The sequence below is a fragment of the Lissotriton helveticus genome, chromosome 7 (assembly GCF_964261635.1).
Source record: "Lissotriton helveticus chromosome 7, aLisHel1.1, whole genome shotgun sequence".
NCBI lineage: Eukaryota > Metazoa > Chordata > Amphibia > Caudata > Salamandridae > Lissotriton > Lissotriton helveticus.
Window position 1 is genome coordinate 447,445,922 of NC_136068.1, and position 25,570 is coordinate 447,471,491.

Genomic DNA, 25,570 nt, shown 5'->3' on the forward strand with positions numbered 1-25,570 from the left:
TCAATAACCAAGATAACGTAAATGAGGTAACTGTAAAGAAATAACGACAGAGTAATCATTGAAATACTGATATAAAATGTAACAAGAAGATACTATGCTATTCAATAATATTTAAGCATGGGCGGACTATGTAGGTATAACTACAGGAGGGCCTATAAAGAGTAACACGCTTCACTTAAGGTGAACGGGCCTTTAAACAATCTAGGCAATGAGGTTCTAGACCATATCAGAAAATGACAAACTGCAATGCAAAATATAATTTCTAACAAGTGAGAAGACATAGGAACAAACTTATGGAAAAATGCAAATGACTTTCAATAGTTGCGGAAAGACATGGAAAAATAACATATGCAATGGTAAATTTTATTGAAGCAAAAGTTAGAAATTCAGAAGGTGCAAGATTTAAGAGGTTCAGAGCAATATTTACCTAGAAAGGTGTGGAAACCAAACCCTGGCCACGGGTCAGTTAAGGACAGGAAACCCTCAAGGAAGGATACCCCTCAAAGGACAGCAGGTGCAGAATGGACACCCCGGATAGGACAGGATACCCTCGGATTAGGAATCAGGACAGGACCTCAGGACAGGACAGCAAACCCTCAGGACAGGACCGCTCAGGACAGGACCGGAACCCACAGTTCGGAAGCAACGCCTGCGCTCCACCCGCTCTGCAGTTATCGATCAAGACCCCGATTGGGTCAGCGAACTCCCAGCAAAGTGCTTCGCCAGCACTTTAAGGTTCAGTAGAACCTTAGTCTATGGTCAAATTCAGACAGAGTGCTCCGCAGCGCTCTGTATCTTCAGTCACCTATTGAGTACGATGGGTCAGTGACAGGTCAGCTAAACCAGACTAGTCGGACGGTTCCCTAGGTGAACCCAGGGTAGATATACAGTTTGGGGACAGTGTACCACCCCCCAATGTTGCAAAGTGTCAGAATCCCTCAATTTCGATTGGTCCTAAGGTAGAATTTGGGTAACACACCAATCACAATTCAACATTTCAAGCCTGTATTTGCATGTTTGGGCACCGCCTAGTAAGATTGGGGTTCCCATGAGAAGCTACACGGCAAGCAGCAATACAATATTACATTGTAACATATAAGGAGCCACATTCGCTGTTCTCGCAGGGCAGAGGTGACTTTCTCAGGAGCATCTCGCCCATCGCTGCCAACTGGCTATGTTCCATCAGTCAAGGTCTACTGTGCTGCCAAAGTTGCGCAGGCGCAGAAGGGACCTCCAATATGGCTCTCCTTTCACTCAGACCCCCATTCCCCGCGGTACATGAAAAGTAAGCGAAAACAAATTAATACATAATAATGTCATCATGAAAACACATCACAGGGTTTGTACTTTCTACTTATCATTATAAAATATACTTATGCAGTTTAAATGTTAGCTACATTGATACAGACACAAGAGCAGTGGCACGAGCAGTACCACATGATGGGCACAGCTATGGATTACGCATGCGCATAAATTTCCCTCCACTTCTGCAGACGCGTCAGGACACGTGAGTGTGGCTGACGCATGCGCAGTAACTAAAATACAAGCGGCGGCCATTTTAAAGTACACGGGTTAAATGTATTAGAAATACACGTAGGCAAGCTTCGCAAACTTTGCCTAAACAAAAATAAACGTTAGTAAAACATACGTTTTGTTACCTTATTACACATAAACGAGGTTCTTGACTTCGGCAAGCCGCAAAATATGCGAAGCTTTGCTTCATCAATGTAACGCGGCTTTTTGAAAAAGTCAGCGCACAGCGGGAAAACCCGCAGCGCGCATGGGGTTAAAATTTAATGCTAGATTTACAAGGCTGTAACTATGCAATCATTATAACATATGCACATAACCTATGCACCCATATAAACACCCACATACAACCCATGCAGTCATTGAAATACACTCATGCACTAATGAAACACTCAGGGTCTACTCATGCACTCATGTAATTACATAGAGTGTACCATTGTAGTAAACCGATCACCCATATTGTCTAAAGACTACATATGCCTCAGTAAAACTTGTAAATACATGGGTTTGTGGTTAAATACATCAGTACTCCCTGGATGGTTAAATGAGTGCATAGGTAGTGCCTAGGTGATTCCCTGACTATGTCATAACTCCATGAGTCATTCCATATCTGCATCATGTGTTGGCATGAGTATACCACTAGTATCTGGGTTTTTGAATGAGTGTGAGTTCAGCCTGAATGACTCGACAAGTGTATGGCTAATGCTTCAATAATTCAATACCTGCATAGATACAGGTAGGATGATTAAATGAGTGCAACTCTAGTGCCTTGATGATTGCAAGAGTACATACATAGTATATATGTGTTTTATGCAGTGCATGGATAGTGATTTAATGATTATTTAAGCCCATGCATAGCACCTAGCCTATTGGATGAGTGGATGAAAAGTGTTTCAGCGATTGGATGTGGCCCATGTCTTTTTGTTTGACTGAACAGGTAGTGCCTGGATGCCTACATAACTACATGGGTAGTGCCCGGAGAATTGAATATGTGCATCAGTAGTGCCTATCTTATTTGATGAGTGCATGACTAGTGTCTGCATGATTCCATTGTTAAAGCTTGAGAGATTGGATGAAATTAAGTATACTGCAGGGATGATTATATTAGTGCAAGACCATAGGCTGTGTAATTAAATGACTGCATAGGTACTGGATGGGTGATGGGTTTACTACAATGGTACTCTATATGTAATTACATGAGTGTATGAGTAGAGTCTGAGTGTTTCATCTGTGCACGCGTATGCCTCAGTATTTCAATGACTGCATGGGGTGCAAGTGGGTGTTTAGATGGCTGCATAGGTTCTGCGCAAATGTTCTAATGATTGCATAGTTACAGCTTTGTTAATTGGATGTCAATAGATAGTACCTAGGTGATTAGATGAATGAATACATAGTGTCTGCATACTTCAATAACTACATAATTTCTGCATAGTTTCTGGATAATTGAATAACTCCAAGGAAAGTGAATCACTGATTTGATGACTGCCTGAGTAGTGGTTGGGTGATTCCTTGAGTGCCTGAGAAAGTACCTTCATTCCTGTTAGATACATATCAGTTGTTACTATATCTCTGAATCATTGGTTATCTCCTTCTGTCAGTATCAAACTACCTGTTTTACTGCATACATGCTTTTCTTCTGAGCTATTTGTGAGTGAAATATAGATATCACACGTGATATATAATTGCATATATGTCCCTCTAGAAACATATGTTGCTTTGTTACTGAGCGTATACATGCATCAGTAAGTTTCTAAAACAGAAAAAAACATTTTGAACATTTTCAGTGCACAAAATCTTTTGTGAATGGCATACCTACACCATTTCTCAAATACTTCTTCTGCTTCTAAAACATATATTCAGCATAAGGCCAGGCCCCGGGGGATGGGGTCCCCTCAATAAAATATTTAATTTAAAAAAAAGAAAAAAGAGGCAAAGCCCCAGGGGATGGGGTTTTCGAGGCTAATGGAGGCCTCAGGAGGGGGGCCACGCAGCCACCCCTCCTTAAATTTTTTTTAAAAAGTTAATAATTGCCCATGCCCTGGGGGATGGGTCCCCAGGGCCCCAAATATTGTAAAAGAAGGGGGGCCACAGCGCCCCCCTTCTGAAAAAATTTAAATTAAATAAAATCTGGCATCTCCCCGGAGGACCCGCCCCCTCCCTGCAGCACTCTGCAAACACGCCCTCTGGTGCCTTGTAACTTGGGGAATTAATTAATCTCGAATACTGAGGGCCCCGGGGGGCCAACTAGCCCACCAGGTACCTCCAGTATGCGCCGCAGAGCTGCGTTGCAGAGAGGTGGTCCGAGGCCACGCCCCTTTTTACACCACTCTGCAAACGCGCCTCAAAAGGCATTTGGCATTCATTCCTAAAAAAGGTAGTTGAAATAATCCAACCGGGAAATTACCAAGGCCTGTACAATTCGTTTTCTAGTATACTCTGGTAAGAATTTTAAAAACTTGGCTAAAAATTTTAGCAAACAAAAGTATTCAGCAGAGACATCCCTGATATAGGAATTAAAGTAGAGGTCCAAATCAAAATTTATACCAAACATTCTTACAGTCTGGGCAGGCGCAGGAGGAGTGCCCAGCGAGTGTGTCCAACGACAAGCCAAATTAAACAGAGAAGAATTGCTGAAGACCTTTAATTTAGACTTTTATTTAAGCTTCTGTTAATGTGATTGCATCCAGTCTGCGGCAGCTTTCAAGCAGCCCTGAAAATGCACTTCCAGAGATCTGTGAACCTGCTGGAAAGAGAGTAACAGTTATATGTCATCAGCGTACAATACTATCTTAAAGCCCAACGGTTCAGCTGTCCCCCAAAGGAGCCTTATAAATGTTGATAAGAATGGAGCACAGGCTGATCCCTAAAGTACACTAAAATATAAGTCTGTGAATCCAGATGGTAAAAGGTGGAAGTTGTACAACTTGTCCTCAAAAATAAAGGAAAGATTTCAACCATTTGAGAGCGACATCCCTCACCCCAATTATTTCCAGATGTTCCAGTAGAGTATTATGAGATGCAGTGTTTAACACTGCACACAGACCTAAAAGAACAACCACCGCTTTGTTACCCATATCCAGCACCAATTTATCAATTTTGAAGACCTCCACATTGCAGTCTCTATGCTGTGCCCTTGACAGAAACTCACCTTGGTAACATGCACAATCCTGTTTTCCCCAAATAATAGTGTCAGTTGTGTATTACCCAACTTTTCAAAAACTTTGGCCAGCACTAAAAACCTATAAGTATTAAGGTTAGAGATATCTGCCTCAAGTGCTTGTTCCAACAACGAGGAACAACAGTAAATAATGAATGATAATAATTGAATTAATAAATCATTGATATCATTTTTTAACAGAGGGCTACATTCTTTAGTAGCCACAGAGGGCAGGGGGCTAAAAGGCACCAAGCTCTAACTGCTAAAATGCACATTTCAGTATCTCTAAGTGAGACCAGGTCAAAGGAATTTAAAATTGCTTCTCCCATGGGATGTATCATGAGGCCCGTCGGGGTCTTGGGTATTTCATACCCTGTAGGGGATGATAATTGGATATCCTTGGCCTTTTTTTCTGAAAATGAGCTGCTAGTTGATCTACTAATGCTTGAGAGGGGGAATATTTTATTGATTACCCAAAGGGGACAGTTAAGCACAGGAAGAGCAACGGCATCAAGATCCGGCAACCAGGAAGTCTTGACTGGTTGCGTATATGGGCTGTACGGTCTATCTTGTGTGGGACAGTCAAAAACTTGCCCAGTGCCAGGACCTCACATGAACTGGTTGGCACTCTCGGACCAAGTAGATATTCACGGAACGAGCCGGTGCTCTACACAGCACCAGGCACGTTTTTGACTGTCCCACACAAGACAGACTGTGCAGCACATATACCTAACAAGTGGAAACTTCCTGGTTGCCAGATCTTGACACTGTTGCTCTTCCTGTGCTTTCTGTTGTACTTTACCATTCAGCTTGAGAAAGCCCCAGGTCTGCTTGCTGTAAGGGGGTGAAACACATGTTGGCTGTCTTCACTTAACGTGTTACCCGAATCGTCAGGATTTGTTCATAGCAATCTGTTGAAACAAAATAGGTGATTCTGAACTCAAGAGACACTCTCAAGCACAGGCTTTTATCGCAGAAAATAAAGAAACTTGCACAATAAAATTAAAAAACCACAGACCTAATTTATTAGAATACAACGTATATTAAAGCACATTCTCAGCTCTGACCTTACTCTAAAGCATGCACTTCACTCAATGGGTTAGGGATCTTCCATTAACAAAGGACATCTGAGAGAACTTAATATCCCCATTGCAAAAGGACAGGCTGACCTGGAACATTCATCCCTTTAGACATTGAACAGAAAAGTTTCCCTGCATGATTTTTGGGATTTGGTAATTTGGTGAGCAAACATCGCTTTTGTTTTCTTGATACATTTTTGGAAGTCTTTCAAAGTGGCATTATACACTGCATTATCCTCCGGGCAATAGTTTACCCCCCAGATTCTCTCTAGCTTTTTACATGCTTGCTTCATACTTTGGAAATGGGAGAAAAAAACACACCGAAGATGTATGATTTCTCATAGGCCCCCTTTTGTTAATCAGAGCAATCTCGTAAGTAAGACCATGTGTAAGGAAGTTAGCATCCACTTTCATGTTGCCCAACGGTGTGTTGAAAATACCAGGCAGTCTTAAGACATCACTATCTCTGATTTTGTGCCTAGGGCGTGAAGCTGCTTTTAGAATGTGTGGTGCCTCTCGTAAGTGCAAAGGAGACCTAGAGAATGGGATGAAATGGTGATCAGACCAAGTCACCGGCTAGAGTTTACCCACCTTGAGAGAGGTACAGTTTGTACAAATCAGATCTAAAGTGCGGTCTAATTTATGCGTAGGGCCAACCACCTTTGAGGCAAGATTGAGATCACAGTAAACCTTTCCAAGCTCCACGGCTGCTTTATTGTTAGGCTCATCCATATGGACATTGAAATCACCTAGAACAGTGACGTTGGACTATTGCAAAACCCGCAAGGTAAGAGCATTTAATAACTTTCCATCAAAGTAACAAAATAGAGAGGTGGATGATAAAGCAAGGCCTCTGAGAAAGACACATTGTTAGAAATCTTGAGAGAGATCATAAAGCTCTCTACGCTGCCCAGATCCTTCAACTTTCATTAGAACCATGATAGAAGGATAAATAAATCATGGAGATTCCTCCCCACCCCCATTGCAGCCCACTCGGTCAAGATGTAATATAGAGTATTCATAAGCGATTGCCAGGGAGATATTGGGCCTGAGAAAGCGCTCAGCCCCGCTTCGGTGATAAATACCATATCCAAGGTGTTGTCACTTAAGAGGCTCTAACATCCAATTGATGTTTAGGAACAGACCTCACATTAATTAGGCATGCACAAAAGCCTGAAAATTGTGAGATTCAGTTAAGTTTTTCTGCACCGGACAGCAAAATAAATTGGGGGGTTGTAACATTCTAGCCTCTAATAGTATAGTTTTGTTTTGAAACCACATAGGCTGCAACTATAGGCCTATTATTTATTTACTGGGTGTACGGGACTAAGTACTTGTTGCAGTAGCCCCCCACACGCTTTTTGCCTGGTTTTGTGATGCAACTTTGACTGTGGTGTACTGGGTCCCTGCTAGCCAGGTTCCCAGTACTAGTGTTCTTTCTCTAAAACTGTACCACAATTGACACAGCTTCAGCAACCCCTGTAAGTCCCAAGTAAATGATACAGCTGGTACCTGGGGCATTGGGGCTGAAGAGGGTCCACTAGGGCTTCAGCACAAATTGTGCCACCCTAGGGGCCCGTCACCAAGATCATACAAACTGCCATTGAAGGCTCCATTTCTTGGTGAAGAGAAAACTGAAGTGTCGAAATGGAACACATCCCTGTGTGCTATGCCTGAAGACAAAGCATTCAGTATAGGTAAAATGCCTTCTATAGGCCTTACAGTCCTAAGGCAGGTTGCACTATACTACATGTGAGGGCCTTACTGCATGACCAGATATGCCCCTGCACTGGGCACTTCGGTAACTGCCACTGCAAGTGAACAGGGAAGCCATGTTAAAACACGTGCGGGCCCGGGTAAAAAAACGAGTTCCTCAGCTACATGATGGCTTCACTGAAAATAACAATGCTTGATATCAAACATCTCATATTGATGAACCCATACTGATTCCATTGTTGGATTTATCAATACATGCACACAGAGGGCACCTCAGAAGTGCCTCCGGAAACTGCTGGTGGGCTGACTGACTAGTTTTAGCCAGCCTAACACCAGAGAAGAATTCCTACCCCCAAGGGAGAGCCCGAAGCCGCCTGCAGCCTCTTTGTGTAGGCCCCCTCAAATACAACTGCTTCTTGTGACAAAAACCTGACACCTAAGGACACCTCTGTGCCTGTCACCCCTGGGCCCTGGAGAAAAGAACCAAAGGTGCCCCCACATCCCTGGACATCGCAAAAGTTGAGCCCCCTTGCTGGTTCAGCTAGACTGCTCCCCCAGTCCAAGCCTGCTGCCTCTTTGTGACCAGACCGATACTCCATAGAAGTGAATGGGCACCAGACACTTTAATTCACCTCCGTATCTGGAAGCCCCAGAACCTTCCGAAGTGAGCTTTTGGTGCTTCTTTGGACCTTGTCTCCTACTCACCTTACGTCCAGAAGATCGGTCCCGTAAGTTTCTGCTAAGTGCCTGGATGCTGCATGTGTTTTTCCTGCATAGCTTAATAATAAACAGAAGACTTTCAATTCCGATTTCATGCATCAAAAACACTTAAAATCTCCTGATGCTGAAAAACATCCCTCTGCACCCAGACACCCCAGTGCCTCCTTGGGTGACCGTTTGTTGCTGCCTAGGACCTTGCCCCATACTGACCTCATGTCCCAGGGAAGGTTCCCATAAGTCGTTAGATAACCACATGCAGCATATGTTTTCTCCTTAGCTTAACATACCAGCAAAGTTCTTTAATCACATTTGAAAGTATAAAACAGCTGTTTACTTCAAATATACTATTTTAAACAGTACCCACCTGAACAAATTTTCTCTAGTGCCTAACATATATCAAGATACAGGCTATTTTTTATAAATTGGTGTTGATCTCCTTCTGGAGTCATGTTGTCATTTAATAATAATTGTGTGTATTTGCAAATGTCTTACACTCCTCTGTGTTAAGCCTAAGGAGGCTCTAGTACACTACCCCTAACAGAGCACTTTGGGATTACGTAGCAAGGCCCTGTCTTCTTTCAAGGGAACCACTGGTCTCTTTGCCTGGTATATCAAGTTATTGATATATCACATAAAGAGCGCACTTCCTACACTGGGTTAAAACAGTGTGTTTCAAGATGAGCACAAGGTCCAGCATTCTTGGAAGACTATGTTCAAGCTGCCTTGAAATACCAGCATTTGTAAAGCGCACAGCTACCTCCGGAGAGGTGTCCCGGCGCTGGGGGCCTTCAGGAAGATTAAGTGAGCTATTGCCCAGAGTCACAAGGTGCTGGCGCTGGCGCTGGGGATCGAACCCTGAGCCCTTGTGTTTCGGAGTCAGCCGTCCTGGGCGCTGCACCACACCTCTTCTGCAGTCTTAACAGAGAGTCCCTGTTCCAAGCGATCCTGGCATTACCATAAGATGGTAACCTGACAGCATGGCTGGTGCTGGCCATGGTCGAGTTGAGGAGGGGCTCTGACTGGCTAGCCCCTGGCACTCCTTTGGTGCCCCAGTGGGGAAGCAACACCACTGCCTGCATTTAGGGCAAGGAGTTGGGCCAGCCGCTCCCCGTGCTCGAAAATCAGTAGATCGCTAACACATAAAATGGCACTTCTAGATGGCCAAGGGAGCCAGTGAAAAATATCAGCCCACTCGAGAAACCCTTAAATTCAAAATGATCTGGAAAGTTAACTCCGTTCCCCGCGACAAAGCCTCCCGACCAACCAATACTGCCCATGGTTTTTCAAATAGATTCAGGCTCAGTACCAACAAAACATATCAATTCATGGCATAAGGTACAAACAGTTAAGACCTCTGCCTCACACAACAAAATCTCCCTGGTACTCTCACAAACGAAATTCTGGCTACTCCATAAGGCTTTCCGGACCCCTGCACGCGTATTCTCTCTAGGCCTCAGGGAATATGCACTATGCTGGAACTGCAGCAAGGAAAAAGGGGACCTAGCACACCTTATCTACCATTGCCCAACACTCAAAACATTCTGCGAGAAAATCTTTGGTTTCATAAATAAAGCACTGGGCTGCACACTAACACCTGAATTTTCCTCTCTCGTCACCGCATTCATGAACACAGAACTAAGATCAGAGCAGGACAAAGACGTACTAGATCTGCTGCTGACTGCGGCGGTAAAAATGGTCCTGGCCAACTGGAAGGACACAAGTAAGACATCATATAGAGGCTGGGTCAATTGGGTTATGCACCTCAGAGGGGCGGATAACATTGCACTACAGAACTCACCCTGGAGACCAGCAACCAAGGGGATGTGGAAGTCACTCGGACACGTACCTAGACTCTTACGAACCCCCATGAAACCATTTCCTCTCAGCGACCACCCCCCCCCCCTCGGTGGGCGGTGGGGCGAGAAGATGGAGCGCTACTACCGTGGCCCTACGGGAGACGGGTGGGCTGACTCGACTACCAATCTCGCCACAAGCAACCCAGCGGGGTAACGGCTTTGTCACGCGACTATAAGTCTTATTAGTCTCTTATTACAGAACCTTTCTTGTATCCTTCTTTCACCTCTTTCTCTTCTGCTTCTTTCTATCACCCTTTACCTAATTTACAGCAAGTCAAGTCAGAGGGAATTAGCTAAACACATATTTCAAAGTGCATGTAAACACTGCTCTACAAACTACGTTTGGCTACGCTTGTAACAGAAATGCTAATGTAATTGCTTATAAAATTAATAAAATACTTGGAAATCAAAAAAAAAAAAGAATCCTTAGTGCATATCATAAAGTGCAAGTTAGTTTGAAATCCATTAATATCATTTATACATTAAAAAGTTTCACCTTTTAAAATGCTCCACATACATAATAAATGCAGAGATTCAGAGTATGTAAAAGCACTAAATCAAAAACCTCCTACCACTGTCATACCAAATCAAGGTGATGCTGGTGTCCTAGCCAAACTATTAAAAGCTTAGCAAGTCTCAATCGTCTAAACATGGCTTATTTTTTGTGCCCTATTTTAGTTTTCCTCCTTGAAACTTAAGTTCCTTCTAAAAATGAAAGTGAAAATGTCTGGGAGGAAATTTTGGGGGGCTGAGGGAAGACACAAACAGCAAGAGTCTCTGTGAGTTGATCTAAAATAAAGTACTGGGCTTTCATAGACTATTGATGACAGGATGGCAACATGGGGCGTGACCCAATGGTCTAGTGTCAGGGCAGGAGTTTATGAAGTTTTGTGTCTCACCCTCATGAATGCAGGGTGTCAGTCTGGCTAGGGTTTGAACCATGGCCCAATCAGGACTCATCTTCCTTGAGATCATTCGCCCATAGAAGTTTACTGAAGAATTGGGCTTGGGTTGTGAACCTCTATTTACAGCAGTACATTGGGTGAGTTTCGGGAGGAAGAACGGGGGGAGGGACGGTGGGTTTGTTGCATTTGTTTTCTTACCTTGAACATGTTTGGTCGTGTCTTATTGTTTTGCAATATATTATTTGTAACACAATGACAACAACAATAAAAAGATTTAAATCTAAACATGTCCAGCTCTGTGTCATTCCTCTGGTTACGTTTGACCTGTGTAGCAGAAGACAAATGCAAAGCCAGCACCAAGAAATCATAAATACCATACAACACGTTGCAATTGACACGTAAAATGGACAATGAAACTAATTTGACAGACCAGCTTGCATATATCTAACACAACATCAATATGTCATGTCGTTGCCTATAAAGGTGCTTACATTTGCCCTTCCCTCCTTGACACGTCACACACTTACATCCAAAAGTATAATAATGTCAGAAATACAGGAAAAAAATAGGGTTTCAATTCTGCACTGCACAGACCACCACCATCACAAGCACCACACTGCCACCACCACTACGACCACCACCACTAATTATCATAATAGGCTGCCTGAAGATTGCAATGGCATCCTGAGAATCAAGGGGAAAGTCTCCAGATTCCCTAAAGTGCTATCACTCCATACTAATGGGTGATAACATAACAGGTAATACGCTGAAGAAATTGTGATCTATCCACTAAATAATAACTTTTCTTCCATATCACATTTCATACCAAACTTCTTGTTACAAAATTTCGTAAGTGGTGCTCAATTTTTCAACAAGTGTCACAGTAGGAGCTATCTTGCTGGCATAAGGAGGGGTTTGTGTTCTGGGTGATGAGACAACCTTTTGGCTAAAGGGTGAGACGGGATGCGACAGCAGGGTACTGATCCACAGGAGCTGATATCTGTGGGATAGGTGGAAGACTAAGGACTATGAATAAAGGAACTGCCGGAATAAGTGGGTTATAACGATGGCGGACGGACTTATGCCTGTCTGCCATTGATGCTGGGACTGGGACCGCGCGCCTGTGAGGTGGCGGTCCTGCACGTCTGATTAAGATGCGACCGCCACCGTGGCGGTCGCATCGTGCATGGTTAACGTTGCGGTGGGTGCTGCTGGCTGCAGCACCCGCCGCTATGCTAAAAATGCTTGTTGTGGGTTTCCCTGCACTACGAGGCAGGCACCACCCAGTGCACATCCACCTCCCCCAACATTAGGGGGGCCCGCAACGGGTCCCCAAATGCAATCCCCACCAGCTTTACCATGGCAGTTTCACCGCCATGGACAGGCTGGCGTGGATACAGTATCATCATTTGGCGGATGGTGCCTGGTAGGCACACCACTATTTTTGAGATGCTTGGTGGGTCCGCCAGGCAATCGTAACGATTGCCTGTAGTGGACACATGGTGGACGGACTTTGTGTCCGAAAGCACACCGCCCGCCATTGTAATATGGTGGGCGGAGAAGTGCTTCGAGATGGCCATGAACCCGCCACCGGCAGGCTGCCGGTGGCAGTTTCACCGCCATCGGAATGAGCCCTAAGTGTTCGAATTGTGAAATCTAAGTTGGAGAACTGTGGCAATAAGTGGTGAAATTGTGGCACCGTGTAACTTTAGGAAAGAGGTAAACAAGGCATACGAGGGGTGGAAATGTGGGATTATTACATTAAACTGACAGATAAGAGGAAATATTGAGACATAATAAGGGAAATGGATAGATGGTGGTGAGGGGAAATTGTGATTGAAAGAAGCATCAAGGGATAGTCTAACGGGTTTACACTTAGGATATTAGAAGGTGATGCAGGTCTGAAGATAAGGAGTATCCGAACAAAGCCTTCAATAGCGTAATAATTGATACAGTCAAAAGAAGAGAGTAGAGATAGAATTTGAGTAGCTCATACTAGAGCTAGAGGCACCCTACCTTGAGACGGCTGACTAGGCTGTCCTCTGTGACTCCCTTCACACACATTCCATATTGCAACAAACCTTAATGAAATTTACATTTGTAGATTTATATAGCACAGCTTCTCACCCATGAGGGTATTCAGGAGCTGCCCATGAGCATGGGGAGATTAAGTGAGTTGGACAGAATCACAGGATGTTGAGCTGACGCCGAGATATGAACTCGGCAGCTTTGGCCCCAAGCTCCTTTTTGGGGGGATCATCGCTGTATTGCATGGCCAGGGAGCCTCCGGGAGGGGCTTTGTAACAGAGGGAGTGCTGAATTGTTTTTGCAATTGCTGGATCACTGTCTCTTGCTGTAAAACCAATAAAAAGTGTTAACACAAAAAAAGGCCTTATAATTTAGGGGCTATATAATGTTGGTGTTCATAGTGGCACACGGGTGTTACCTACATTTTTCTCACTTGAACATTTCACTCCTCAGCATGGCGGAACAGCAAGATTACTACCGGCGAGAATGGCAACTTATCCATGGAGTTCCCATAATCTATGCCTTTTCCCAAGACTGGGAGCGGATCGACAATTTCCAAGCACGAATTGATGACATTGTCATAGCAACCTACCCCAAAGCAGGTAAGCTGCTCAATCACCAAAGGGTCTTAAATAGATCGTAGATGTGTTTGTGTGTGTGTGTGTTTTACTACCCTTGTGGACACTGTGGTGTGATAACACACTCAAGCTGTGGTGGCATGACTGCAATATGTGGACCTGAACATAAGCCCGCACAAGCCAATGTCTTTTAATTGATAGTGAACAACTTTAGAAACATCTATAACCGGTATTGTTTTATTGACTTGGTGGGGAGCTGTGTTTCATCATGTGTGTTTATTTTTTTGCTCATCTGCCGCTGTAACCAGGAAGTGGTATTCCATGCTTAAACACCCCAAGGAATCTTAACATACTTCAGTAAATCTGATCCCCAGACTAAGACCATGCAGATGTCATTGTAGGGACAGAATTGCTGTCACTGGCTACTTCTAACCAATTGAACAGGCTTTTCAAGCTCATGTAAACCTTTCTTATTTAATTAAAACAAATATTTAGATCACACGAAGTGCTTTCATTTGCACACTGTGTCTCAGAATTATTAAAAATCAAGTTGTGCGCACTTCCCGCGCCCAGGCCCTACCGGGAATATTGGATCCGGCTGGAACCCCGATTACGGATCCTCCGGCCATAGCGGAGAGCTTTGCTACATACTTCGGCGACCTCTACGCCCCCCGGGAGTGCCTGGAGGCTGCCACAGTTGAGAAATTAATTACTGATTTGCCACCCAAGGCGCTGTCTGATGAGCAGCGGGACCAGCTGTAGGCCCCCTTATTGGATGAGGAACTGGCCCTGGGAGAGCTGAATCCCGGGAAGGCGCCAGAACCCAATGGGTTTCCAAGCGACTTTTTTCATCAATATAATGTGCAGCAGGCCCACCATTACCGGGCTGTAGTGGAGGAGGTGCCGTACAAGGGGGTGCTTCCCCCGGACTGGAGACATGCAGAGGTGGTGGTGTTTCAAAAGCCCCGGTGCCCCCCGGAATGTCACGCATCTTATCGCCCCATCTCCCTTTTAAATGTGGAGACCAAGATTCTGGCAAAGGCGCTGGCCAATCGACTGCTGCCACACATTGCGTCGATGGTGCACCCCGATCACGCGTGATTTATGCCCCAATGGGCTACTCAGCACAATATTAGTGCGCAGGTGGCGGTTGCGGCGATTCAGCGATTTGGGGAGCCGGCGGCCTTACTTTTGGCAGATATGAACAGGGCGTTTGATTCCCTGAGTTGGGTCTACCTGTTTGCCCTGCTTCCTAGATTCAATCTGGGCTCATCGATTCCTTTCCTATGTGAAACTATTGTACACAGCCCTGACAGCGTCGGTGTGTGTTGCGGGCGCATCCTCCTCAACCTTTGCGATTCAGAGGGGCACGCGGCAGGGCTGTTCCCTGTCGCCATACCTGTTTGCCCTGGCTATGGAGCCCTTGGCAGCTTGGGTGCACATGGACGCACAGGTACATGGGTTTGAGTGGGCCACTGGTCTCTCCAATAGAATAGCATTGTATGCGGACGATGTTCTCTTCTTCTTGACAGCTGTGGACAGAACGGGGCCACAGCTTCTGCGTATAAGGCCGATCTTCGGGGAGACGTCAGGTCTCTATCTGAACCCCTGCACATCCACACTGTGGGTCCTGGGTGGGCAGACGAGGGTGGCTGCATGGGCAACCGTGGTTCAGTCGGCTGCGGGTGGATTGAAATATCTGTGGGTGGTGCTCTCGGAGGTACCGGCAGTGGCCTGGGAGCGTAATGTGGCACCTGCGTGGGAGCGGGTGCGGGTAGACATTAAAATGGTAGAACTTCCCCGATTTCTCTACCAGCTGCAGAACCACCCGTATCCGATCCCGGCTAGATGGTTCCGACTGGTGAACTCTGTGTTGGGGCAGTTTCTGTGGGAGGGAGGGAAGGTGCGAGTGGCAATGCATACATGTTTCCTCTCTACCTATTGTGGGGGGTTGGCATCTCCGGATCTCCTCTCATATTATCAGGCCTCGCACCTGCTGGTCCTCAATGAGTGGTGGTATGGGGACAGAAAGGACCTGGCGTACGCGCTGGAGCGCTGCCTTATGGGCCATCACACGTTGTACACAATCCTGTACTCAGCGAGGCTGCGGAATGCGCTTCCGCCGGCTACAAGGGTGGTGTTCATGATTTGGAGGCAGGCGATGCGGCGCATGGGCTGGTGGGCCGTCTTGACCCGGGAGACTCCACTGTGGAACAACGGGTGGCTGCCACAGTTGGCGGCCCTTTCGGGGTTTAGGGGATGGGACGCCATCGGTATTTCCACCTTGGGCGATGTAGGGGGCGACACAACACTTAAATCCTTTCGGGATCTCCAAGAGAAGTTTCATATGCCCCAGATGCAATTTTATCGGTATCTACAGCTGCGTCATGCGTTATACCCTAGCCTGCAGGGTCTGGAGTCCATTCCTGAGTTCAGCCCCATCGAATCTACACTCTTTATGAAAGATTTAGGGGAAAAGAAGATTTCGTGAATCTATCAATCCTTGGTCGTACATTGCTCCTCCACGCTTCCTAAACTCCGTGGGGACTGGAAGGCAGACGTGGGCGGGTTGGAAGAAGAGGACTGGGCAGAGGCCCTGGCAGCCCCACGGGGGGCGGCCATTGCAATGCGGCTTCACCTAGTCCAATTCAAATACCTCCACAAGGTCTACTTTACTAGGATGCGATTGTGGCGGGCGGGGACGATCGCCTCCCTGGTATGTCTGCGTTGTGACCAGGCGGAGGTTACATTTATCCATACAGTGTGGCAGTGCACATCATTGGATCGTTTCTGGAGGGCTGTGAGCTTTCCCGCACACCACAGCTGGCACTGCTGCATGTCATGGAGTGGGTGGGGGACAATGTCTATAAACTGCACCTTTTGCTTTTGGGTCTCACCCTGGCAAAGCGGGACATTGCTAAGGCCCGGAAGGCAGCGAGGGCTCCATCGGTGGCAGCTTGGAAAAACGGCCTGGACTTTTGCATGGGCCTGGAGCAGCCCATCTTTGTGGCCAGGGGGGTGCCCGCGCAAACACTATAAAATTTGGAACCGATGGGCGGAGTATCGGGGCCTTTGGCTGGAACCCCCTGCGATGGAAGAGCCCTTGCTGCCAGTTTTAGTCGAGGATTTCATATGGGAATAGAGGGTAGGAGTAGGGGGGTGGCGGGTTGGAATCGGGATCTTCTGAGCATTTTTCCTTGCATAACTGTGGACAAGGTGATATGGACTAGTGAAGACCTTTGGGGGGTGGGAGTTGGCGGGGGGGGAGTTGGGGATGGGGAGTTGGGGATGGGGTGCGTTACTCTTTTATGCTCCAGTATTTGGGGTTGTTGTTTGCGGGGGGGGGGGGGAACAAAAGAATACAAAATAAAAGTCGTTTGCTGTCTTGGATGTACTGGGAATGTTTTGGCAGATGACTCTGGTGTGCAGGGCGCTGAACGATATATGCAGATTGACTAATAAAATTTGTTTAAAAAAAAAAAATCAGGTGGTGCAGCGATGCATGAAAAACACATGACTAACTTGTTTGAATGGAAGACAATTGCAATATCAAATTTACCAAGAGGTGAACACCAAGAATGTCATTAAGTGACATTCAGGCAAAAACATTTTTTTTTTCAGCATAATGCCAAATACCATACCAAGGCACGAAGACATGTTATCTGTCTCTTTCATGAGATTTTTATTTGAGGTATATCCTACAGTACACATTTCTACATGCCTACAATTTCACTGGGGTCAGTCACATAAAATGAGTTGTTTTGCAGAAATTCAGCATTTTACATGTTCAAATATCAGGTGATATTCCACTTGCCGATTCCTTAGTGGTAGATTGCATGCAAAATTACTTCATGATACATTAGTAGATCTGGTTTTACATGGTTTTCTAGTGGTTAATGTGCTGCTCTCCCCTTCCTTCGGCATCCCTTTATTGGATCTAGGCCTTTGTCTAGATCCAAATGGTTTTCTACTTCAGCGTAGCTCTCACTGCAGGTTCTTGTTCCATGAGATAGTGATCAGTGCTCTTGTCTCTTAAAACCCCTCAACTGATTGATACCTGCCAACCCACCTATGGTGACTGTGCGCAACCTTAAGCTGAGTCTTTCCACTCTATGTTGAGCCTTCTCACATGTTAGAATTTTCCCATGAGCACTGGCTCCTACAGCCAGCATCTCTCGCCATTTGGTCAGTTCTGATATAGGCCTAGGCAATTTTGTTTTGTGCTCTTGCAAACTCAGAAAAATCCCAATTGTTCTTTATACATTTTATGCCTCTTTTTTCTCCTCAAAAGTTGCTAAGATCTATGATGCCTTTCCTGTGGCAGTACATAAGGAAGACTATCCAGCGACCTGCGACGAACCCCGGTGATATGATTATTTTTGACATCCCTTCTTTGGATGAACTCAATTCTCTCTTTTTGACTATCAAATCAGGTTCGCCACTTCACCCAGCCCCCCTCAAAATTCTGCGCTTGGGCACTACTGTTATCCTTTCCCATCTATCTAAACTGATTGCTAAGTCTATCAACTTAAGTTCAGTCACCAAGAAATGAAAACATGCCATGGTGACTCCATTCGGAAAAACCTTGCACTGGATCCCTCCGTCTTGGAGAATCTCAGACCGATATCCCTACTATCTTTTTGTACTACAATTTTAGATAAAAATGTGAACAATCTGTTGACCACTTTGATAGAATCCAAAGAAGCGCTTCATCCATCTCAATCAGGCTTTAGGCCTCATTATTCTACTGAGTTGGATCTTCTCCTGTTAAAGTAAGTGGACAATGCGGACAATGCGGACAAAGATCAATGTTCTGCCCTTATATAACTGGACCTAAACGCTGCCATTGACACTGTATACCTCTGCCTCCTAATTAACAGGCTCCAGGAGTGTGGGATCGGTGGAAAGATGTGTAAATGATTTAAGTCCTTTCTCCAGGATCGAACCTTTTAGGTTACTCAAAAGCCCTATGTTTCTGAGACCTTCACCTTGTAGTGTAGTTCCTATCTTCCCAATAGGCTCTGCGCATTGGAATAATACCTACAGCAGTAAAGGCCTAGGCCAGACGTTAACTAGGTCTACTACTGTCGATACTAGACTTAAGTTTTGGGTTTGCCAGCGTAGCTCAGAGTTCGCTAGAAACTTTCTCGAATGTTCAGGAAAGAATTAACTCCCCTGATTAGACAAGAAGGGATTTAGTTTCTGACAACCATAGAACATGACAACTTTGCTCTCCCCTAATCAAGAGTCAATCTCGAGAGTCGTGTGAGCACAAGGCAATTATTTTACTCAGTCAGTACGTGCATTCTTAGTCTCATCAGATTGTAGAGAAAAGGAAGAGACGGGCGTGTTCAATAAAAAGGTGTTATTTATTGATCAGTCTCTTTTCTCGTACAAGAGAAATGGATCGATATTATTGCAATACTTATAGTTAAGTAAAGTGCATACATTAAAAGCAATAGTATAAAATAATACTGTAAAAACATTGATATGGTTTCTGAGCCATATGATGTTTAAAATGATTAAAATATATTTACATACACATATACATTTGACTAAACGTACTCAACTGGTGTTTCTAAATACGCCTACCCCGTGTACCTGACCTAAGTCTAATGCGTGGGCGGGAATAGAAAGTTACAGTTTAAGTTAAGTTTGTTTTTGCCAAGTGAATAACTAAAGAATTCTCTGTGAGGGGTTATTCAGTTCTGTACCTGGAATTTAGGATGAATGAGGAATGGTATCTCTTTCTCTGCTCTCGATATTCCAGGCTGCCTGCGAGGGCTGCCCAGAAGCGCCGGTGCTGGGTCTCTCGGCTTGAGATAGCAGCGCGTCTCTCAGCGCGTCAGGAAGGCGGGGCTGCTGCCAGCGGGGTCTGCTTCTGCTCTCGGCTTCGGCAAGTATGGCTGCTCCGTCTCGTCACCACGCGTGTGTTTGCATAGGGCAAGATCGGCAATATTTATACCTTAAAGGTGCCGAGATTGACGTAAGGATGGACATAGATACGTCAATAAAGATGTCATACGACTTGCTCGTTAGCACATTCTTTACTAAAGTTCTCTGTGAAATCAAAACAATGGCTGCACGGATTTTCCAGGTTGTCATAGGTTTGATTTGTTATGAGAACGTCGTATGCCTTATCAGGGGCTGGAGGAATGTCGCTTGTCTAATTAGATCTCAAGCGTTATGACCTAATCAGATAACACGTTCCTGTGCCGTAGTGTGACTGCGTCAGATAACGGTATCTGCATCATGGGGGCTTTTCTTGCCTCATGGGCTGACTGTTAGTTAACTTGATAGTTAGTTTAACCAGAATAGGGTCAGGAATAGGGGGATCGATTCAGAACCTATAGGAATACATGACACCCACTCCACGCTAACTATGGTCATATTTACTAATCTATGCATAGTATAACATAGTACAACATACTATAGAGTATAGTGTATACCTTACCACCCCAAAATACATTAATGCATTTTGAAATTTTCAAATATACTGAAAAATTGCAGTCATATATATTGTATGCACTTAAGCTATGAATTAAACGCTAAAGTAAACACGCATTGGTATGCATTATTGCTTATTTGGTATATGAGAAATACACATGAAATGGCTCTTAACATAGCTATACAGAAAGGAAGTGCGAGACCATTTCATCACATAATAAAATATTCGTGAACATCCCAGTGGGCAACTAAAGTGTATAAAGTATCTAAAAATAGAAATCTTAGTTCTCTAGGAATAGTTTCTTACTTTAAGCAGAAGATAAGTGTCCCGAAAATTTTGTAAAAAATAATTTGGGCTGCTAAAAAATTGCTGTCCGTGAACTGGTGGGAAAAATTGTTCATGTGACTTTATTTTTAAAGTTGAAGGCCGAATTCAGGGAACGCCGTGTGCGAGCTTGCTCAAAAGTCTCTATTTCTGTTCTGGAGAGAACATCATATCATTAAGGCTTTCGAAAAAACTGTCAACAGCTTCATGGGAAAGTTCCACTAAGTCGGAAATAGGTGTAACCATGCATTCGTGCGCATGATTGTCTGCATTGACATTCTGATTCGCATTGCTGACAGAAGGTCGTACCTGTTCGATGCTGCTTTCATCTTGAACTTCACTACTCCTCAATCGTAGTGGTGAAGATTCCACGAATGCCGTCATCAGGATTGGCAGCCTTTGAGGGCAGCACAAAGCGTGAACCTTGGTAGGAACCAACAATGTATCTGCATCCACTGGCGCATCCGATTGTAGCGTCAGACAGGTGTCTAACACGCATTCTTCTCCGCATAGCAGACACCTTAGTACAGGTAAAACACACCTTTGCCACATTGGTCGAAATGATAGAAACCAAGTCATGTTTAGGTCTCTAAGCCGGGAGAGTCCCAGGATTTTTGATATCCGGTCCCGGTATCCAATGGCTAGGATTGTATCTTCCATTGTCGCGAGAGTTTGATCTGTGACATGGGTTGCCATAACGAAAAATAAGGACCAAGAATAGGATTCCTGCAATTAGTCCCAGGATCAGGGGAAGTCCGCCAAAAATCGAATGGACGAAATCTGGAAAAATACCCAGTATGGCTTTGAATGGTGTTAATGCCATCGAAAATACTGTCTTAAATTCCTTTGAGACCCCAGCGGTATCAGAAATATTTAAGATTTCGCTCAGGATTTCCGCGAAATGTACGGGGGAATTAGTCGATAATAATGTATGTATCTCTGCAGTCGTCCTTGCGACTTGTAGATCATACGTTTCTTTTGATGACGTGAGCCTTGTAGGCGTCTGAAGAAGCACTGTTTTCATTCTGCTTAAAGTATCTATTCGAATAGAAGTAATTTTCAAACTGGGCCATGCCCTTGCCTCCCTGTCTGGAAAGGAGCTGGGGAACAAAGAACGTCCACAGCACTTGACCTTCGCAGTCGTAGTGACTAGATAAGGAGTCCCGGGCATAAGACTACAACATTTGCGGTCTACAATAAGAATGTAACTCCCATTATAGAGTCTTTGAAAGAATGGTTCTATTTCAGTTGCAGGTGCGCCTTGCTGGTGACATGAAAGGTTGTATGAATTCCCTTCACAGGCTCCATGCAAACTAATTCCGTTACACAGAAGCGTGCCGCTTAGTGACATAGCACAATTGTTGCCACTAAGAAACACTTTCTGTCCTTTATTACTGACACATGCATGTGAATAGGGCAGGTTCCAAGTTGTTTTAAGGTACCCCTTTCCCAATTTCTCGTACATGCCAGCCTGTATATATTTTTGGCAGTATTGAAACCTGAAGGTTGAGATTGGAATATTTATGATTCCGTGGATTATCCATTCACTGACAGGTCGTTCTGACATTGTCATTGGTAATCTTTCTAGTTTTTCAATGCTCAAGATTGTATAATCAGCACCCTTTTGCGCCATACCGATTTGTCTATCAGTAAGGTTAAAGATTTGGAATAGTGACGTTGTGTTGATTAAACGCCAAGGCACGTAGCCTGAACGCAGATTTTGTAACGTCCAGCCAAGCTGTACAATAGAACGCAATTGTGACTGACCATGTTGTAATAACAGTAAGTCTTGCGATAATATGTCGATTGCTGAAGACACAATGCTGTCCAAAGAAAAAATTCTGGAGGACAGAGTCATTAACCCATTGTCCACTACAGAAAGTGATTTTTCCAAATTAATACGGTCAATTTCCCGTATTCTCTCTGCTGTCTCAATTTGAGTAACCTTCCAGGCCTCATTGTATGCTGCATATACAGAGGCTGCTATGAAACGCTTTTGACGCTGTTTGCGTGGTCCCAGTATGAAATCACGCAAGTCAGCACCATCAGTAAGTAAAGTTAGGTGTTGCTTAATTTCAGGCAGTGTGGAAGTTTGTAGCCATTGAAGGCATAATTTGCCCACACTGTAGGTTGTTATTATCCCTGGGTGATGTCTTTGGGGATATCTAGGGTCTGGCCTGGTCATTTTGAAACCCTGTGTTTTATTCAGGAATCTATCTTGACAGTTATTTGTATCTGTGGGCCAGATCAACCATTGTTTCCAATCAGGATGTGTTCTGTTTTGGTTTAATATATGGTTTACGTCTATCTCTTCATCTGTTACAGAGTTATTGCTAAACATTATTGGCTTTGGAATAGACGGTTTATTTAAATCTTTGATTTTGGCTAAGCCAAGACAGGTGGTTTGTTGAACAGTGTCATTTAAAAATATCATTTGTTCTGGGATCATGCAGGCTCTAAACAAAGCTTCTAAACCCTGTACTTGCCAATCTTTTGTACCCCAAACACTTTTCAAATCAACATTTTTGTCCCAATAATCAAATCCAAAAGTATTCATTTTTCCGAAGAATGAATCTGAATATATCAATTTTGTGTTGGTTATCATGGTTTTCATCCCTGTCTTGTTTGACATTTTAAAATAAAATGTTTCAGCATTACTTGTGTTAAAACCTGAAAAATATGAATATTTGTCGTAAACGGTTCTTGAGCTCCCTTTTGGAGGTGTTGCACAATGTTCCCATTGATTATAATTTAAAACATTTCTAGGTTGTGCAGATTTATGTAAAAAGTGATTACCATAGTGGTTATAGCAATACATACTGTCATAATTTGTAGAACCTTGCAAATAATCATGTTTTGTAAATTTAGCAGACATTACTAAGTCAGACATCATGTTATTAATGCTTTCGAAGTCCCAATCATCAGCAAATGAGTTTGGTTTTGCAAAGTCACTCAAGGAGATCTTGATTTGGTGTGGGTATTTCAGGATCTCGACCGGACCATAAATTTCATAGTCAGTGTTGTCCCAGGCTACCCCACCAGGTATCGCAATGGCTGTGAAGTTGGCTGAAGAAAGTTCTCTTTTCTCGACGTGTGAAGATGTGTGTGGTTTGAGGACCAAGTTGATGTTCTGACTTGCTGTGTCCATTTTAGCATATTTTCCCTCAATGAAGCGTCCCAAAGTAAATACCATGATGAGCCAAAGTATGAGGATAAATGCACCAAAACCCACCCAGAATTCAATCCATGGAGAAATCAGATATGTTTCTTTCAGTTGGTTCAAAAGTTCCTTAGCTTTGTCTTTAAAGGATTTTGATGATGGCTGTGTCTTTGATTCACTGAAGCCTTCAGAGGAATCATCGAAGTTGATGAAGTACCCGGATGCAGTTCTGTCAATTGTTCCAATTGCTTCAGGATTTTTGTTTCTTGCATTTTCACTTGGTACTTCATTGTAGATTGGTGTGTCTCTGCTAAATGTTTTTATTTGGGTTGTCAGAGGTCTGAGTTCTATTGCATTGTTGCATAGTCCTTGTTGTTCTTCTGTAGGCGTTTCGAATGTGATGAGCCTCTTTGTTAGGACCTCTGTACTGGTAGCAAACCTTGGTGTTCTGCTACTTATTGGGAGTCCACTTGGCCTACTGTTTGTTATCGGCCACATGTTGTGGTTTTACCAGGTCGATGGATACAACTCGGTTCTCCTTTTTACCAGCAAGTGGCGGTAGTACAACTGATCTTGTCCCGTTGACAGACAAGACAGGAACTGCTTTTCTGTAAGAAGGCCCAAATTCCTTCTTTACCGCGATCTTCTCCCTGACTAGATCCCCGACTTTTGGAATCCAGACAGGTCTTGCTGGGACAGGTGGTGATTCTTCAGTGGTTGTTGGCTGTTGTTTCAACTGTATGTTGCTCAGGTATTTTCTTGTTTTGTTTAAGTCCTGCAAAATAGCCAAACGGTCTTTGACATCAAAGCTTTTTTCTTTAACCACTGAAGTCTGACTGTCGAGGTCAGAGATAATCATTCTAGTTCCAAATAATGATTCGTACGGACTGAATCCCTTCAGAGAATTTCTTGGCAAGTTATTTAGACTACGTTGGACACTTATTAGATGTTTGACCCACCCAGCTCCCGAACCTAATATCCTTTCCATTATAGATTGCTTTCTGCCTTGGTTTTTTCTTTACACCATCCCGTACCCTCAGGAAGGAAGTGAGAAGATTCCCGCTGGACTGTGCTCATTCGGCCATGTTTCCCCCCAGGCTGGTGGGCTTGAGTGAAAACAATGGTCGAACGTAGCATGCTCTTAGCGTATATGCCATTTAGACTCGCAAATCTTTGTATAACAGTTTGGACGTCAGCCGAGTGCTGGTGATCTACATTATAAGTGGAAACTAGCCTGTATATGTTAATCGCAAGCCCTGCTTTTTATTGGTCATATTATCTGCCTTGATACGACGAGGTATTAAACTGTTTCTCTCCCCACTGCGATCTCTGTTGCAGTTTGGGCAGTTTTTTACAAACATGGTGTAATGCAGGCTCATGCCTGGCCACCAGTACCGTGATTGTAATTCTTCCAGAGAATCTTTCAGTTTGAGGTGTCTGAGACCCTCGCCCATGTGTGCGTCTGCGATTAACAAGTTTCTCCTGTCCATGTTTGGAATCACTCTATCCCCCACTCCAGGGATTCGAGCAAAAGGGACGGAGTTTGCATCGATTATGTATGTATAATTGAGTGGATAGTTGATCGGTAACGCTGAGCATTCGCCTTTTGATGACGTTTTCACCGCCAGCACTGTTTCACCGTCAATGTATTTTAATGTACGCTTTTTTCGATCTACGGGAGCCGGTATAGTGGCTGCCGCTTCGGCTGTTTCAGCCAATGAATTCCCTACAACGTGAACGCCATCACGCTGATGACTCAGTGAGTGTGTCACGTGAGTCTTTGGTAGTTCTTTTTGTAAAAGAGCTATTTGTTCCCAGAGCAATTTCTGCTTTATTGGTGCATCTGTGTCATCTTTGTAACCGTTCTGAATCCATGTCTGCAAATCCTTGTTATATGCTTTGACGCAGTAATATGAATCTGACACTATAAGTGTCGGGAATTCGCGATCCGCATTATCCAGCGCCATTTTTAATGCTATTATTTCAGTTTGTAGTTCTGAATTAGTTTCTACTGAGTGTGATTTTGTTAATAGAGGTCTTAGTTTACCTCCGCGCCACACTTCTTTTGT

The 25,570-nt window shown here is 44.3% G+C and overlaps 1 protein-coding gene across 1 annotated transcript in view; it reads left to right on the forward strand.

Annotated features, from left to right (window-relative positions):
* Positions 1-25,570, forward strand: part of LOC144768589 (sulfotransferase 1B1-like) — a 397,716-nt gene that overhangs the window by 119,472 nt on the left and 252,674 nt on the right. The window contains exon 2 of the mRNA XM_078652381.1: positions 13,445-13,593. Coding sequence (XP_078508507.1) covers positions 13,446-13,593 — 148 coding nt within the window. The 5' untranslated portion in view covers position 13,445. The remainder of the gene's footprint in view (positions 1-13,444; positions 13,594-25,570) is intronic.